Source organism: Babylonia areolata, chromosome 33, assembly GCF_041734735.1.
Source record: "Babylonia areolata isolate BAREFJ2019XMU chromosome 33, ASM4173473v1, whole genome shotgun sequence".
In the NCBI taxonomy this organism is placed as follows: Eukaryota; Metazoa; Mollusca; class Gastropoda; order Neogastropoda; family Buccinidae; genus Babylonia; species Babylonia areolata.
In genome coordinates this window covers 20,724,677-20,744,422 of record NC_134908.1, presented here as the reverse complement: position 1 = coordinate 20,744,422, position 19,746 = coordinate 20,724,677, and the positions used below count along the sequence as shown (strand labels likewise).

Here is a 19,746-nt window from a genome sequence, read left to right as displayed (position 1 = left end):
TGAATACATCTGAGTATTATCGGTTAGAAGGGGTGGGAGATGTGGATGAATGGAGGGTTTGGGGAAACTGGGCAAATGAGGGTAAAAATGTGGGTGAAATTTGAAAGAAAAACAAAACAAACAAACAAAAACAAAAAACCCTCTAAATACAGTTACAGGAAATTACTTAAAGGACTTCGTAAAAGAGAAGTCGTTAAACTGACCATATTCAGGTTTAAAAAAAAAAAAAAAAAAAATTCTATAACAAACCCAAAAGGGTTTGGGAAAAAAAGAAGAAAAAAAGGGTTAACACACAAAGAACAAAGTAAATACTGATTTCGGCTTCGTGTTAATCGTGGCGTGTAATATTCTGGTAGAAGAGCACCGCTCCTAAAGAGGCCGCCGGTACAATGGCTGAAGTACAGCCACGAACACAGGTCGACGCACAAATGGACCTTGTAGCACTCTCCTACCGAATCCACCGCACAAAAAACTCCGATTTCACGTCACCAAAACACAGATGAATGGGGAAACGAATCTGATATTAAAAAGAAAACAATAACAGTTAAAAGATATTATTTTATGGCAGAGCTGTTTGTTCCTGCTGCTTGACGTTATCCATGGGCAGGTCACTCTCTCTGTTTGTGTGTTGAATGTTATTAATGGTTGAGATGCTCTTCCCCCAGTCGACGACCTGTGCAGTGCAGGCCAGGCCACGTCAGAGAAGTCATCGGTTTGGACAGGGACCTTCAGCGATAGAATTGGTAGGGTTGAAAACTGATTTTCTACGGGGAGGAACGGCCATTTCTCAAAGTTGGACTTAGTATATAATGGAGTGGCTTTCCTCCCCCTAAAAAAAAAAAAAAAATTAAACTTAATTCTTTTAAACCAAGTATGAGATTGTAATGATTTTGTCACTTGACTGAATAAAAAAAAAATTTTCAAAAGGAAATGGCTTGAAATTATGAATTGCCTTGTGCAATTAATTTAAAAAAAATCTTAAGTCCAACTTGATTCGGCCATTCCTCCCCCTTGTAAAGTTTCACAGATAAAATAAAGACAATTATCACATCCATTCAATGTTCAGTTTTTATTTTTCTCACCGCTACGTCAAAAGGCAGTAATTAAATACCTCACATGATAGTACAAAAACAATGCATTGGTATCAACATGAAAAGGCATCAACGCCCCCCCCCCCCCCCTCCCTCAGAAACCAAACAAAAATCCCACTCCACTGTTGGACACAACAAAGGTGAAATTGCACAGACCCGGAAAAAGTGATGCCAAATTCACATGCAAACTTCTAAAGCCTGATGCTCAAAAAATTTTTTTAATTAAAATCTCTTTAAATCACATTTCTTCTTCCACAGAAACTGGACGGACTGCATTCAAAACCTTCATTATCGACAGCACTAGCTTTGATTGTACTGGTTTCGAAGACCAAGCACTCCATATCGAAAATGACAATTTTCAATGCAGTTCCGTTTTTGTGCTTTTGGTTTGAATCAAACTGGGCAGGGAAATAATGTCTGTGGCTGGACAGCTACAACTTTCTTTTCTTCGCATGCTAATTCTGCATCATTTTTCCAGGCCTATGGAATTTCACTCACCTTAAAGCAGGACTTCTAAGATTAAGTAGGTCTGCATGAATATTCCATATAACTTGCAGACACACAAACATAAGGATCCCCCTAAAGACTGGACATCAATGAACTATCGCATTCTGGTTCTCAAACGTCGACACGAAACAACGCATTCTCTCCCCCGCCCCCCAACAAAAAAAGTTGGGACATACCAGAACATAACATTCTGGAACTCAGGAGTCCTACAACATAAAAATTATCTCTCCCCCCCCTAAAAGACTGGACATACATAAGCTTTCTCATTCTCAAACCTAAAGCAAACATCGACCGACCCCCCCCCCCCCCCCACCCCCAAAAAAAAAAGACGGGACATTCATTCTCAAGCATCCTACAGGAAATATAACATCAATACTTTCCCCCCCCCCCCCCCCCACAAAAAAAAAAAACAAACAGGACAAGCCGACATTCACAAACTTTCACATTCTGGTTCTCAAGCGCCCAACGGTCAGCATCTGTCTTTCCGCAGCCTCCTTGTCTAACGCGTCTCCTCTGATTGGCAGGAAACTGACAAAGCCCCGCCCCAAAATGGCTGCCTCGTCTTGCTGATCGATGTGAGCCACCTGCATGAACAGATAAAAGGACTATATACTTTGATGATAAGAAAACGATACTTATATAGGAAATTAACAAAGAATGAGGCCAGGAGATGAAATGATTAACAAACAGTAAAGAGTGGTAACTCTCTCCATTACCCAAGGTACACAACTTCAAGTCAGTGCTGCTTACGCTACCAATTCAGCTAGCACACGGGTAAATAAAAGGTACATTGGAACAAACCCAGACACTTCCTGAAAAAGGAAGCGCCGGGCCTGTCCTTATACGATCATTTGACGTGCACACAGGATTAAAGAGGCTATGCCAGTCTTGAATAAAAGCTAATTTGTGTGTGCACATTTCTTCTGTCTTTGCTGCTGTGTGCACATGTTAAATGACCAGATAAGGACAGGCCCAACGCTTCCTTATTGAGGACGTGTCTGGGTTTGTTCCAATGTACCTTTTATTTACCTGTGCGCTAGCTGAATCGGTAGCGTAAGCAGCACTGACTTGAAGTTGTGTACCTTGTGTAATGGAGAGAGTTACCACTGTTTACTATTTCTTAGATACTTATATAGCTTCTATCCTCGGTCAGAGACCAAGCTTTCAGCGCGTTACAAACACGGGGCCATTTGTACAACAGGCTGCCTACCTGGGTAGAGCCAACTAACAGCTGTCTCTCAATGCTCGTCATTCAGTTCTTGTGTCATTCAGTGAGGCTTTAATCACCCACCCACTCTCACACAGACATTAACATTTTACGTGTATGATCATTTTGTTTCACCCCACCATGCGGGCAGCAATAATCCATTTTCGGGAGTGCGCTCTGGGTATGTTCTTGTTTCCATAACCCGCCTATCGCCAACATGAATTACAAGATCTTTAGAGTGCATCCAGTTTGATTTTCCAGTCAAACTTGGGAGAAAGGGCAAGAGTGGGATTCGAACCCACACCCTCACAGATTCTCTGCATCGGAAGACGAGCGTCTAAACCATTCTGCCACCTTCCCCCTTGATGCTGAAACGGTCCTCAACTATTTGCACACCCTGTATTCTGATCATTACCAACCAAACACACCAGATGGTCCTCAACTTTTTGCACACCCTGTATTCTGATCATTACCAACCAAGCACACCAGGTGGTCCTCAACTTTTTCCACACCCTGTATTCTGATCATTACCAACCAAGCACACCAGATGGTCCTCAACTTTTTATGAATCCCGTTTCATCACTTCATTTTGACCATCTGCAAACCCTGTAGTCTGATCATAGACAAAGAATAACATCACAACACCACACACCACAAAACACCACACACCACGACACGCCACACACCACCTCACAACACCACACGCCACACACCACCCCACAAACAACAAAACACCACACACCACCTCACAACACCACACACCACTACAAAACACCACACACCACCTCACAACACCACACACAACAAAACACCACACACCACCTCACAACACCACAAACAACAAAACACCTCACAACACCACAAACAACAAAACACCACACACCACAAACACCACACGCCACCTGACAACACCACACAACACCACCTCACAACTCACACCACACACCACCTCACACCACACACCACCTCACAACTCACACCACACACCATAAAAACACCACACCTGTTTACGAACGTAGGCCACCACAAGCTCCAGGTGGGCAGGGTCTACGTCGTGCCGCATCTCAAAGAAAACCCTCCACACCGCTCCCGCCAGCGTTTTGTCGTCTCCCAGAAGTCCCTGCAGGCAGACATGCCAGCGTCATCAGTCACATGACTCGTCTCCATGGACACCATGAGAGGACAACCCTTTTTTTTTTTTTTTTAGGAATAATTTGGATTAAATTTTATTTTTTTATATATAGGAATGTTTGCGTCTGTTTGCAATCAGACATGCGAGCATCATTTGTCATATGACTGGTCTCTATGGATATAAAGAGATGCCAGGTGTTTTCTTCTTCTCAGTTTTTGTTGTTGTTTTTTTAATTCTCTCCATACGAACAGCGTTTCTCCCCAACTACCACCATCAAAATATTACAAGCGGAAGGCTCTTACACTGAAGAGGTGAATGCTGACAAAGAATACCACAATTCTGACGACAGAAGCTAAAGGTTGGGTCATTCAGACACCCACTGGACATCCGAGGGGTCTGTGTAGAGGAGAAGAGAGGACTGGCCGTACTGAGTGAGTTATGGAATGTTTCCATCTGTTGGCAATCATGTGTGGGTGTCAGCAGTCACACCCTGACTCCACAGACACAAACAGATGCCATCCCTTCTTTTTAGGAATAATATGGATTTTTTTTTTTTTTTAAAGAACATTTCCATATCTAAAAACAAAACCATGTTGACTGCCGAATCTTGATTGTTTTCATGGGCAGAGGTACGTTATGATGCACTACTGTTCCATGTGAGGTGCTTTGAGCCCATTATATGGCAAATTTGCATCCTATCAGTAGTAGTAGGCCTCCTTCGGTCATGGCTGACCATGGACAGAGTATATCCAACCTTATGTCTAACTGGGCTGTCTGCTTGGACCAAGCAGCGTCACCTGTGACTGTAGAGACCGATGCGAGAGAGTCTCTGTTGCAGCGATCACATGTGTAAGCTGATGCTGGTCTGTTGGCTGCCGTCCCTTTTCTGCGAGCTTGCTTTTCTGCTGCAGCAGCTGACAGTTTGTCCTCACCAATCCGTAGCTGATTCTAGTGAGAGTGCTTCTCCAGCTGCTTTTGTACTCCAAGGCAGAGGACTTTCTTTTGCTGGACAAAAGTAACGTAGTCCCACAGTTTCAGTTTCAGCTTCCGTAGCTCAAGGAGGCGTCACTGCGCTCGGACCAATCCATATACGCTACACCACATCTGCCAAGCAGATACCTGACCAGCAGCGTAACCCAACGCACTTAGGAGGCCACAAACAGGTTCAACAGCCGAGTAGTTAAAACTATAGACTTTCAATCCGAGGGTCAAATCCTGGTCACACCACCTGGTGTGGAGATTTCTCCCATCTCCTGGGTCAACACTCAACTCTTTCAAGTCTGGCCTTAAAACCCACCTCTTCCCAAAATAGCCTCCCTCCCCTGCCTCCTCCTTGTCTTCAGTTTCTACAATTTTAGAGTTATGCATGCGTGTGAATGACTGGTGCGAAAGCACTTTGATTTGTCTCTGCACAACATTCAGCGCTATATAAATACCATTATTATTATTATTATTATTATTCAACACATGTGCAGACCTGCTAACACCTGAACCTCTTTTGTGTGTATGCCTATAAGGTCAAATATGCACCTTAACCCTTTGAGCCCTGAGTTCCTGAGCAATTTTAACCCTTCTGCCTGAGCTCCTGAGCCAAAATGTGCAAATAATTGGTATTAAACCCTTTGAGCCCTGACCACCGCTTTACCGGTGGCAGAGAAAAATGACAATGCCCAGCCACCGGATAAAAAAGATCAATTTCTACCATGAAGCGTGCAGAGTCTCAACCTGGCCTGGCCCGTCAGGGCAGAAATCAGGGACAAAACGTGCGAGAAAACAACTGTACACAACGCAGCAAGTAATTGATATGCTTGATGATTTATTGGAAGTAGAGTATGGCAATGATTACTGTGATAGTGAGGTGGAATTCGAATCAGATGATTTTGCTACAGATAGTGATGTTGATAATGAATCTGAGCATGCAGAATCAGTTGATCAAAGGAGGCGTGTCAGGTTGAGACTCTGCACGCTTCATGGTAGAAATCGATCTTTTTTTATCCAAAGCACATGCACAAAACACAGTGAAAAGGCGCGGCAATGTTGGTACTACGTTTGCTGACATCAGAACATTACGGTTTTTCTGATTGGCTCTGCAATATAAGTCAACCAATAGCAAAACACGACAAGTGTTTACGCACCGCTCAACCGGTGGCCAGGCATTATGCCACCCCTCCCCACCACCGGTAAAGTGGTGGTCAGGGCTCAAAGGGTTCAAGATCATGTAATCCATGTCAGCATTCGGTGGGTTATGGAAACAAGAACATACCAAGAATGCAACAACCGAAAACGCAGTATATAACTGCCCACATGGCGGGAGTATAAACGGTCATACATGCAAAAGCCGACACACACACAAATTAACTTACGACGGACTCCAGAATCACAAACTCCCATCAGAATGTCAATGGTGTACGGTCACCCACATAACACTCCCAACCCTCACCATAACCTCAACAACACACAGTAACTTCCCCACACACCCAATCCAATGTTGCTCTGGTAAGAAATAAGCATGGCTAAAAAAACCACAAAAAAAAAACCCCCAAAACCCGAGTGATATAGATACATAAATAAAAATGAATAACCAATTTTTTTTTATATAAATACATGAACACAGACAAAAAACAACAACACACACACACACACAAAAAGATACACAAAGAATAAAAAGTAAACCTATGAATAACTGAACGACATACATATATACATACACACACACATTCATACACAAACAAATAAATTAATGCATAAATAAATAAATAAGCCAGCCAATCAACCAGCAGACAAAACAAACCATACCTCATCGTAGGCAAACAGCGAGGCATGAAAGACATCCACCAGCTGACGAATTCCCTCCTTTCTGGCTGTCAACGAGGCTGCCTCCTGTACACAACAAACACACACAGTTGTTTAATGTAGGTCCCCACATGAACCTCTTTTCAAATAATAATAATAATAATGCCTACATGGCGGGCTAAATAAAACAGTATACATGTAAAATGTTACATGTCTGAAAGTGTTTGTGTGTTTGACTGAAACCTGACTGAATGACGCAGGAAACAGACGATGAGTGCCCGAACGGCAGCCATCAGTCGGCTCAATCCAGGTAGGCAGCCAGTTGTCTAAATGACTGTGTTTGTAATGTGCTTAGACGGGCGCAACAGCCAAGTGGTTAAAGCGTTGGACTTTCAATCTGAGGGTCCCGGGTTCGAATCACGGTGACGGCGCCTGGTGGGTAAAGGGTGGAGATTTTTCCGATCTCCCAGGTCAACATATGTGCAGACCTGCTAGTGCCTGAACCCCCTTCGTGTGTATACGCAAGCAGAAGATCAAATACGCACGTTAAAGATCCTGTAATCCATGTCAGCGTTCGGCGGGTTATGGAAACAAGAACATACCCAGCATGCACACCCCCGGAAACGGAGTATGGCTGCCTACATGGCGGGGTAAAAAAAACGGTCATACACGTAAAAGCCCACTCGTGTGCATACGAGTGAACGTGGGAGTTGCAGCCCACAAACGCAGAAGAAGACGACGACACAGGAAACAGAAGATGAGTGCCCGGAACGGCAGCCGTAAGTGGGCTCAATCCAGGTAGGCAGCCTGTTGTGTAAAGGACTCGGTGTTTGTAATGTGCTTAGAGCTTGGTCACCGACCACGGACAGGCGCTATATATAAGTATCCATCCATCATCAATGTCATCGTCACTGATCAGGCCTAAATCATTGAGGTCACCAGAACTTAACTCCTCTTGATGTGATCATCATCATTGCTGCTTACAGCCCGGCAGACCATACAGGGCCTTGCCAGGGCTGGAGAAAAACAACAACTGAATATAGAACCTACTGAACCTGACAAAAACAAGAAAGAAAAAAAAGAACAAAACTTTTACCTGAAAAAGAAAATCTGGCTAAGTTCAAATAAATTCACACACATAAACCTAGATGTGTTTCTAATATCTACTATTCTATCAATTTCTCACAACAGAATTTTAAAAAAATGCACGACTTAAAAGACATAATAAATCCCCGTCTTTCTGTAAAACAAACACACAACTACAAAACACACCACACGCCTGTAGACACTCACTACACAACACAACCACCACCACACACACACTCTACAAACACACTACAGATACTCGCACTACACAAAACACTAAAACACACACTCACACGACAAACACACTACAGACACACACACTACACAAAACACACAAAACATCACACACACACACACACATTACAAACAAACTACAGACACACACACTTCACAAAAACACACAACACAACATCACACACACTACAAACACACTACAGACACATAAAACGCACTACACGCTCTATAAACTTCCCAAACTCACCCCAAACTGTTTGCTACGAGCCTTGTTTGCCATGCCTTTCATGCCCTGCTCTCATGGTGACCTAAGTTTCGATACCCCTCCACTTCTGTGCTTGGGGTGAGTCCTGTCAATGTTGTCAGTGTCGGCAGATTCATGGGGGGCTGTTGTTTGAGGGACGTGGTGGCGGTCTCCACTCTGGGAGGGACGCTCACTCCCGTCTGGCTCCGTGACTAAGCTATTATTGTCGTTAGTAGGGGGGCTTAGTAGGTGGTGTCCTAAGTACGTTAAAACAGAACAGGCACCACTGAACACCACCAAAGTGACTCAGCAGCAGTGCAGGGTCTCCTCTGGTGTGTGGCCTCCTGGCGACCTAACATCCCTGTGGACTGCTGACGCTGGAACTGCGACGGACGAAACCAGGTGTGGCCGTGTATGGGGGATTCTAAATGAGCGGCGTGGGAGTAATGCCACTGAAACGGTGCAAATGATGGGCCAGCAAAAAAATATTAAAAAAATAAAAATAAAAATAAGAAAACTTCCCAAACTCACCCCAAGCTGTTTGCTACGAGCCTCCACGTCCTCCCACATGGCTTTCACCAGACAGTTTCGCAGGACACGTCCATCCTTCCCCAGCCCAGCAAGGCGTACCATGCATAACCTAATTCAATCACACACACACACACACACACATGGTGCGGGTATGTGCTGATTATCTGGTTGTGGTTTTCCGCAATTTATCTTTATTCTTATCTTATCTGTCTATTATAATCAATGTGCAATACAGTAGGCTATGCTTAATTATATTCAAAATAATGTTTAATTCTTTCTGTTTTTACATTAAGAATACCAGTTATTACCTGTAGTGTGTGGATGTATGTATGAAACGGTGTATGTGATATTTTTTACATTTGTGTCTTCGTAATATTCGTAAAACTGTTGTTGACTTTTACAGTTATGGTCCCCATGTTGTTTACTTGTCCATGTTGTGATAATGCACCTGACCAAATTTCTCGAGATGGAGATAATAAAGTTATTCTCTTATTCTTAAAAAACCTCATGAGTTAAGATGTCTCTCTCTGCCAATACAGAGAGTGTGTAGTGCGTCTGTATGTGTCTGTAGTGTGTGTGTAGAGTGTGTGTGTGTGTGTGTGTGATGTGTTCTGCGTTTTGTGTAGTGTGAGTGTCTCAAGTTTGTAGTGTGTGTGTGTGTGTGTGTGTGTACGCATGTGTGTAAAATTTTAGTCAATTGTACAGGTAAGAATGCTACTGTGTGGGAATTAGTGCATATTTGCGCATGGATCAAAGTCCTACACCCAACGGATTTACTTATTTTATTTTCATTATTATTATTATATATTTATTTATTTATTTATTTTTAAATTATATTATTATTATTATTTATTTATTTATCTATTCATTTATTTATTCTTTTTTTTTTTTCTCTCTCAAGGCCTGACTAAACGCGTTGGGTTACGCTGCTGGTCAGGCATCTGCTTGGCAGATGTGGTGTAGCGTATATGGATTTGTCCGAACGCAGTGACGCCTCCTTGAGCTACTGAAACTGAAACTGTGCATAGGAATGTGTAATCATGTGTGTCTAGGTTCCGAGTCATGGGTAAAGGCGAGAAAAACACTGTCTTTATAATCACTTGTGTGTGGAAATGTGCGTGTCTGTGGGCATGTAGATTTTGAGTTGGGGGGCATGGGTGTGAGCAAACTTTTAAGTCATGGGAGTACTATTTTTTGAAGAAATACTTGTTTGTGCATGTGTGTGTGTGCCTGCATATGTGCATATCTGTATTTTGTATTTGTATTTCTTTTTATCACAACAGATTTCTCTGTGTGAAATTTGGGCTGCTCTCCCCAAGGGAGAGCGCGTTGCTACACTACAGTGCCACCCTTTTTATTGCTGGGGTTTTTTTTTCCCTGCGTGCAGTTATTTTTTTCCTATCGAAGTGGATTTTTCTACAGAATTTTGCCAGGAACAACCCTTTTGTTGCCGTGGTTTCTTTTACGTGCGCTAAGTGCATGCTGCACACGGGACCTCAGTTTATCGTCTCATCCGAATGACTAAGCGTCCAGACCACCACTTAATGTCTAGTGGAGGCGGAGAAAATATCGGCGGCTGAGACGCGATTCGAACCAGCGTGCTCAGATTCTCTTCCTTCCTAGGCGAACGTGTTACCTCTAGGCCATAACTCCACATACATAAGTATCTCAGAGTAACAGTGTGCTTAAATAGTGTGTGCACGTCTCTAGTCTTAAGGCCAGACACGGTAGTGAAATTTTGACCAAAATCATGATTTTTTTTGTGATTTTCGTTTTTTCCCATAATTTGCTTCTTCAACATCTAATCTATATAGTCCATTTCACCTGGGTACTATATTCACTTAAATAAAACTTCAAACTGCATCAACATGTGTGATTTCTTGTGAGTATAGCACATCTCTTTCTTTTCCTGTTTTCTCAGTTTTGTGTTTTGTCTTCGTAATACCATTTTCCAAAATGCTGATGCTCAAAAACTTTAAAAGATAGCATGTTCAAACTTAGTACTTTCTTACTTTATGTATGCACTTTATTATAGTGTGGTGGTTTGTATAATACCAGTAAAAGAATGAATATACACTCATTTGAAAAAAATTATGTCAAGAAATTTATACACATTTCAACAACAACAACAACAACAAAAAATTGTATTTATTCAAATTCCAAAATACCACTGCACTATAATAAAGAACAAATACAAATAAAATCAAACAAAACAAACAGAAATAACATATCTATAAAGGTACCGAAGTTCTAAGCTTTTACTTTTTTTGTCGGCCATTTTGGATTCGTTTCCATGGAAACCTTCGTGACAAATTGCACAAAATGACCTTTTTAGACATGTTTAGTCCAATATCTTTGCATACCATGTCACAGAAAGCCATAAACTTCAAGTTTATTTTATACGTTTTTGTACTACCGTGTCTGGCCTTAAGTGGTCAGCTTCGCCTGCACTGTGTGATATACATAACCATTATCATATACTATGAGGACACACACCGACAGATAAGCCTGCCTGCCTACTCATCCATGGGTCTGACAGGAGACTCCATCATCATATATTATCATCACTGTTATGACATCATAGTCATTACCATCATTATCGTTCTTCTTAAAGTAATATCTTTATTAGTATCATCATCATCATCATCATAGTCATTATCATCATCACTATCATTCTGTTTACATCTATTATCAATCTTATTATCATTATTATGTTTATTAAAATTATCATTATTACTAATATTACCCAGCGAAAATCCGACCCCCAACAGAGAAAGGAAAGACAGGATCGACTTAGAGGTAGAGAAAAACGAACGAATCGAGGGGGCCGAGTCGAACCGAGTACACAGAATGTAAGAATACAATACAGACAAGCCGCATGCAGCAAAATAAGGCCAAATGAACACGCTTAATAGCCAAAAAAAAACCGTCAGACGAGACACAGCATACACCTAACAAGATGGCGTGGAGAGCCTTGGCCAAAGGAATGATTCAGCGCTTATAGCTTTTAGAGGCGTTTGACTGGCTAAGAGCGGACTGGGGCAAGACGGCTCGTGTTTTCACTGTTGGCTGCACGAAATCTGGCCAAGCAGAGCAAACCGATAGGCCTGGTTTGCATCAGTCTGACATGGTACAGTGTATGACACCAAAATTAAAATTACCAGACATGTAAGTTGGTGACCAGGAACCAGGAGTTGAAAGTGTCTGGAAGATCAAACTCTGGAAAAAAAAAAAGCACACTTCATAAATAACATTTTAACAAAGCGTTATTGATTACAAAGCTTAGATGAAACATACATCAATGACATCTGCAAAGTAACATTTTCTTTCTTAAAAATGCCCTCATTCACATTATATAATAATAATAATGGATACTTATATAGCACACTATCCAGAACTCTGCTCTAGGTGCTTTACAAAAACGCTTTTGTTAACATAAAACATTTTATCAATGTTACATACACACACCAAAATGTGACTACACACAACACACACACACACGCACACACATACATTTTAACATACATCTGTATCTAACAGCTACCCTAACACATACACACGCATAGGCAGGCACAAACTTACATAAACACACGCACACACAATACACATTCATATACATGCATGTAGTTATGTACACATGCACGCACCACACACACACACACACTGTGACACTATAATCCATGCTCAATTATTCTCACAAGTGATATCCCAGGACAGAGAGATCAGAGAGAGACAGAGGGAGAGACAGAGATGAGGAGAAAGGGAGATGGAGAGAGAGGGTGTATGGGAGAGAGGGAGAGAGAGAGAGGGGGAGAATTTTTTTTTTTAAATATAGAATGTCATGAAGAGTCAATACCTTTGAAAAACTGCTGATGGTCGATCATTTCAGTACAACAAATGTGCATTCGAAATCCGGCAAGAGTTAACACCTGTTAACAAAACAGTGTCAATAAGAACAGTGACTAACATTTCATGCTTATAATGATCACAAAGGGTTAGTACACATGAATGTGTGGTTTGTCCATCGGGATCGACGAGGACCATCTAGTCATCCTGGGGGTGGGTGGGTTGGGCTCTGTGGGTGCGCAAATGACTGGTCAGGCCAATCCGCGCCCGGAAGGTCTGACGCAGTGTGGACAGGGGATGGTGGCGGCTGTCAGGGACTTGCTGGCACTGCTTTTCCTGGCCTGTCTGCGTTGCTCTGCTGCAGCGATTCTGTTGGCCTCACAGGATTTGGCGCCTTTGTGGACAGCTGAACGCCACTTTGGTCTGTCCATTGCATTCAGCTCCCACGCGTCGTGGCTGATGTTGAAGGCCTTCAGAGAAGCTTTCAGAGTGTCTTTGAAGCGCTTCTTTTGGCCTCCATGGGAGCGGTTGCCATGTTGGAGTTTGCCGTACAGCAGTTTCTTGGGGAGCCGGTGGTCTCCCATGCGAACTACATGGCCTGCCCAGCGCATCTGGGCCTGCATCAAGATGGTGTAGATGCTGGGCAAGTTTGCACTAGTGACAACCTCTGTGTCAGGGATCTTCTCTTGCCACTTTATGCCGAGAATACACACACACACACACACACAGTGACACAGTCCCTCTTCCCCCACCAACCCCATCCTTCCCCCCTTAAAATGTGCCCTAGATGTTTCTATACGACAATCAACAATTAGGCACAACATTTATTATTATCCTGCCGTGAGACACAGTATTATATAATGATGTAATATTTCTAATAATTCTAGGTGGGTGTGCACATGTATGTCTGCTTATGCATTCTTATATGTATGTGTGTGTGTGTGTGTGTGTGTGTGTGTGTGTGTGTGTGTGTGTGGGTGCGGACATGTGTAACTGTAAGTGTTCATGTGTGTGAAAGGAGGAGTTTGTATTATACTCCATGTTTGGTGTCATATACTGTACCATGTCAAACTGATGCAAACTAGGCCTATCGGTTTGCTCTGAAAATTTTCATACGTGAACGCACATATATATAAAAATAATTCCAGTCAGTGTCTGCAATACCACACCTTTGTGTCATGCCTCTGCATGCGCACTGGGTTTTTTTTGGGTTTTTTACAGGTCTATGCATTAAAATGTATACATGTATGAATGGCAAACACACACACACACACACGCACGTACGTACACACACACCCTATGTCAACCACTCACAGATTTAGGGTACTTGAGACCCCTGATGAAGCCCAGGTCAAACTTGATCTTGCTCAGCAGTCCTCCCCCTCCCCCCCCTGACCCCTCCCCTTCCGCTGCCTGCGCCCTCCTCTGGCTCCATGTGAAGAAGGGAGACAACTGCAACACACAGGTTTCAAAGCTAGGATTCAATTCAATGTAATGCAATTCAAAATAATACTGTATTGTCTCCTTCAACCAAAACCAGAAAATCATCTTTTGGCTCACTCTTCTTCTTCTTTGTGGGCTGCAACTCCCACGTTCACTTGTATGCACACAAGTGGGCTGTTACGTGTATGACCATTTTTACCCCGCCATGTAGGCAGCCATACTCCGTTTTCGGGGGTGTGCATGCTGGGTATGTTCTTGTTTCCATAACCCACCGAACGCTGACATGGATTACAGGATCTTTAACGTGCGTATTTGATCTTCTGCTTGCATATACACACGAAGGGGGTTCAGGCACTAGCAGGTCTGCACATATGTTGACCTGGGCGCAATAGCCAAGTGGTTTAGACATTGGACTTTCAATCTGAGGGTCCTGGGTTCGAATCACGGTAACAGCGCCTGGCGGGTAAAGGGTGGAGATTTTTCCGATCTCCCAGGTCAACATATGTACAGACCTGCTAGTGCCTGAACCCCCTTTGTGTGTTTTTGCACGCAGAAGATCAAATACGCACGTTAAAGATCCCGTAACCCATGTCAGCATTCGGTGGGTTATGGAGACAAAATACCCAGCACGCATAAAAATGCTAGTAATGGTCAAACTTATGACCGCTGAGCATTAATGGAACAAGAAGAAGAAATGTGCTGCATACACACATTCACACCCACTCTCTCAACGCCAAACACAACTTATGAAAAACATCTATGAAATAGTTCTCACTCTCTACATGAGCTGAATCATTCGGATAAGGAATAATGAATGAGAGTCAGCCATGTATAGCCTGTTTCCTTTGGTTGCACATGAAATTCTTACGTGGATGATGAAAAACATATGCAATAAGCTGTTAAGTGTGATTGGGAAAATATCCACTTTCAGCTACTGCGCACTTACACCAATCTATACACGACTTTCAAAGCACATTTTCTTCTTTCTTTGAAAAGGAAAAAAAAATCCTACAACTGTTCGACCAAAGGCTCCTGGCGACCATGTACAAGACTGAGGAGGACTGATAAACACTTTACCAACAGAAAAATGGACACACACACACACACACACACACAGAGTCACAAACATGACCCAAAACAAAACAAAAAACACAAAATTTACCGATGCCTGCGAAGGTTGCGATAGCAGACGACTTCTTGAGAGCAAACACTGCCGGCAACTTGTTGCCCGTCCAAGCTGACAGCTACCACGCAGCAGGAGCGATAACAGTGGAGCAGAATTCATTTTCAGAAGCAGTCTAAAGGCACTAGCCTAACAAATTCGTTCTGGTTCACCTTGTTTTTGTAACACTGCAAATTACACAACGGAGCAAAGTCACACTTGCTTCCACAGCTCTCACACGAGGAAAGGTACAAAAGCTAACAAAATGAAAAGTGCTCTCGGAAAATACCCGAAACGCATTTTGCTTTAGAACATAGCAGCTCCCCAATACTTTCAGTGAATGCTGCTGCATGGAGTTTTATGTGTGAATGGACCTCACTCAAACAAAAAAACTAACTGCTGCTTGGCTTCGGATGCCCCGCAGATTTAATAAGAACTGAAGAAGATGAGGGGAAAAAAACCAACAAAATAACGAGAAAAACTTGAGGAAAAAAAAAAGAGATCTGGTGCCTCAGTTTGTTGAACAAGGACTCAAAGGCTAAAATGCTAACATTCTGATACAATGTTTCAATAAACAGTGACAGCTTAATTCTGCCGGCTGCACACGAAATGCTGCACAACTGAAATTCTGTGCACGGCTTGAGAACAACTCACACAGGCAACAGTGCTATCCAATGAGAAACACTTGCTTTCAAGGGAAACAATGCGTGCATTCTTCATCGTTGCTCTCTAATGATTCTTTCCCCTCTCTATCACCCACACATTTATTCTCCATACGCAGTCACCCATTATTTTTATCTCTCAAAACTTCTGAAAAAACAAACAAAAAAAACAAACAAAAAAAACCAACAACAACCAAGGTTCAGAAATACGACGCATCATCCAGTTGAATATATATATATTTTTTTAATTAATGAATAATAAGTAAATGCTGCTTCTTTTAGTTGGTGTGACAGCTTGCTTCACTTTGAGATGGTCAGCATGTTATTGGTCAGGACATGATGCCAATAATTATTGTTTGATTGGTTATAGCTTGATCTCATTCTTCTTTTTAAGTTGAATTTGTAACTGATTCCTCTCTCTCTGTCTTTTTTTGTTGTTGTTTTGTTGTTGTTTTTTTGATGGTGTGCTGGTGTTGTACTCTGTACTAAAAAAAAAAAAAAAAAAATCATGGATTTGGATTCACACACACACACACATACACAGCCACACATACACACGAGTATACCTTTGTGTTCTTTATTCATATGTTTATATATTCACAGTCACCAATGCACTGACAACAGCAGCAAAGTTTAACCCCCACCCCACCCCACCCCCTTTCCTCCACAAACTCACAACTTCTTCTTCTTCTGCGTTCACTCGTATGCACACGAGTGGGCTTTTACGTGTATGACCGTTTTTGCCCCGCCATGTAGGCAGCCATACTCCGTTTTCGGGGGTGTGCATGCTGGGTATGTTCTTGTTTCCATAACCCACCGAACGCTGACATGGATTACAGGATCTTTAACATGCGTATTTGATCTTCTGCTTGCACAATATATATATGATTTGTATAAGACTAAGCAGTACAAAGTCATCATGAAATTAATGTGCTTGAATATGTATTGTTCTGCCTACATCGAGTCATTGAATTGTCAGTATCTAGAACATCATCATTTCATCTTAACCTCCTGAGGTACACAACCTATATAAATTTTGCATCTGACGGGCGCAATAGCCAAGTGGTTAAAGCGTTGGACTTTCAATCTGAGGGTCCCGGGTTCGAATCATGGTGACGGTGCCTGGTGGGTAAAGGGTGGAGATTTTTACGATCTCCCAGGTCAACATATGTGCAGACCTGCTAGTGCCTGAACCCCCTTCGTGTGCATATGCAAGCAGAAGATCAAATACGCACGTTAAAGATCCTGTAATCCATGTCAGCGTTCGGTGGGTTATGGAAACAAGAACAAACCCAGCATGCACACCCCCGAAAACGGAGTATGGCTGCCTACATGCCGGGGTAAAAACAGTCATATACGTAAAAGCCCACTCGTGTGCATACGAGTGAACGCAGAAGAAGAATTTTGTATCTGTAAACCTTTGTCTGAATAAGAATTTTGAGACAAAAAAGAAAAAAAAAAAGAAACAACAAAAAAAAAAGTTGATCTTGCACTGACAGACAGTCTTCCTTTCTTTGCCAGGAGATTTACAAGGCACTTTCGTGACAATGTCATTTTTGCATAATTTAGTCGTGCATGGGGACATGCATGCATTTTCAATCCAAACACATTACTGGGTCTTTTAAACGCAACTGTGACAACATCACATACATGCCAAAAGTTTTCCGAGACATACATGTTTATAAAAAACTGCCCAGAATGAACAAACACATATATAATATAACAATGAATGAGAAATAAGAATATTAAAAAAAAAAGAAAAGAAAAAAGACCTGACTAGCAATTAAATGATTTTTTTTTTTTTTTTTTTTTTTTTGTCTTGGACAAAACTGTGTCATGATCGTTCCACACATAATAACACTGGACCATTATACGCACATTTCCTGAGCAGGAGTGTCTGTACCAGACAGAAATAAGTGTTCCTGTACAGACATATTCTTCAGACTTTCAACCAATTTCTGAAACCCTAAAACTTCCGGCACGTTCCGGCACTTGCACACACACAAAAAAACATACCTGCACTCACATGAATATGGGCACACAGGGAAATGAAAATGAAATTATGGTGCTTAGAGCCTCGCCGACCACTAAGGCCATCTCAAGGCTATCGCCGCGTTAATACCTACTACAAGGATAAAAAAACAAACAATCAAAACGAGTCACCACTTCAAACTTTCCACTCAAAGTTTAAAAAAAAAACTTCCATAGTTTAAAACCTTCAAATCTGGTTACAAATATTCACTTCTTTTAAGAAGTCCATCAGCGCCCACGGAGGGACATCACGAAACAAGGTCTTCAAAGAAACGGCCGTGTAATGTCTGTGTCTAACGTCATGCAGATCCCAACAGTCAAGGAGCACGTGTTTCACGGTGAGAGGCTCATCACAGGGACACAAAGTCTGAGTAATGTGCACAAAGGAATGCATGTACAAGAGTGTGCACATGCAAACACACACACACACACACATACATAAAACACACACATAGATAGACAGACAGACAAGATAGATACATAGATAGACAGATAGATAGATAGGTGGATATAGAATATATATCTACAATGTATATAAATAACCAGGTATCCAACCTTGATACTTTAAAGTGTGACCACCATCACCCCCCCCCACACACACACACACACACACACACACACACCCCTCCCCACACACACACACACGCACACGTGTGCGCACACACACACACATACACATACTCACACACACACCACATACACTCACACATGTGCACACATGCTCCTGTAATCCATGTCAGCGTTTGGTGGGTTATGGAAACAAGAACATATCCAGCATGCACACCCCCGAAAACAGAGTATGGATGCCTACATGGCAGGGTAAATAGAACAGAAACGGTCATACACGTAAAATGTTACACGTCTGTCTGAGTGTGTATGTGTGCGTGCCTGAAATCTGATTGAATGACACAGGAAACGAATGATGAGCGCCCAGTGGCAGCCGTCAGTTGGCTCTACCCAGGTAGGCAACCTGCTGTGCAAATGACCCCGTCTTTGTAAAAGCGCTTAGAGCTTGGTCTCCTACCGAAGATAGATGATATATAAGTATCCACATCAATCAATCAAAAAACACCTTGTATACTGGTCTGTATAAGAGCTCAATCCCAAAGACACCTACGTTAATCCTTTGAGCCCTGACCACCACTTTACCGGTGGTGGGGATGGGTGGCATATTGCCTGGCCACTCGTTGAGCGGTGCGTAAACACTTGTGTCGTGTTTTGCTATTGGTTGACTTATACTGAAGAGCCAATCAGAAAAACCGTAATATTCTGACGTCAGCGAACATAGTACCAACATTGCCGCGCCTTTTCACTGTGTTTTGTGCATGTGCTTTGGATAAAAAGGATCGATTTCTACCATGAAGCGTGCAGAGTCTCAACCTGACATGCCTCCTATGATCAACTGATTCTGCATTCTCAGATTCATTTTCAACATCACTGTAGTAAAATCAGCCAATTCGAATTCCACCTCACTGTCATACTCTACTTCAGATAAATCATCAAGCATATCAATTACTTGCTGCGTTGTGTACAGTTGTTTTCTCAAACGTTTTGTCCCTGATTTCTGCCCTGACAGGCCAGGTTGAGACTCTGCACGCTCAAAGTGTTTACGCACCGCTCAACCGGTGGCTGGGCATTATGTCATTTTTCTCTGCCACCGGTGAAGCGGTGGTCAGGGCTCAAAGGGTTTAATACCAATTATTTGCAAATTCTGGCTCAGGAGCTCAGGCAGAAGGGTTAAAATTGCTGAGGAACTCGGGGCTCAAAAGGGTTAATC

At 42.4% G+C, this 19,746-nt stretch overlaps 1 protein-coding gene across 1 annotated transcript; it reads right to left on the bottom strand.

Annotated features, from left to right (window-relative positions):
• Positions 1–2,003: 2,003 nt before the first annotated feature.
• Positions 2,004–15,815, bottom strand: LOC143277033 (ubiquinol-cytochrome-c reductase complex assembly factor 1-like). The gene is made up of 8 exons (XM_076581758.1): positions 15,277–15,815; positions 13,986–14,123; positions 12,682–12,754; positions 11,987–12,044; positions 8,826–8,934; positions 6,734–6,817; positions 3,809–3,925; positions 2,004–2,182 (listed from the first exon to the last, which is right to left on the bottom strand). The coding sequence occupies exons 1-8, from the start codon at positions 15,397–15,399 to the stop codon at positions 2,039–2,041; spliced, it is 846 nt and encodes a 281-aa protein (XP_076437873.1). The 5' UTR covers positions 15,400–15,815; the 3' UTR covers positions 2,004–2,038.
• Positions 15,816–19,746: the final 3,931 nt, after the last annotated feature.

Coding starts and splice junctions, on each gene's coding strand:
- LOC143277033 (XM_076581758.1), bottom strand. CDS start 15,399: ATGAATTCTGCTCCACTGTTATCGCTCCTGCTGCGTGGTAGCTGTCAG. Junction 12,045..12,681: donor CCATCAGCAGTTTTTCAAAG/GTATTGACTCTT, acceptor TTTTTTTTCCAG/AGTTTGATCTTCCAGACACT. Junction 8,935..11,986: donor GTCACCAACTTACATGTCTG/GTAATTTTAATT, acceptor TGATTGAATTAG/GTTATGCATGGTACGCCTTG.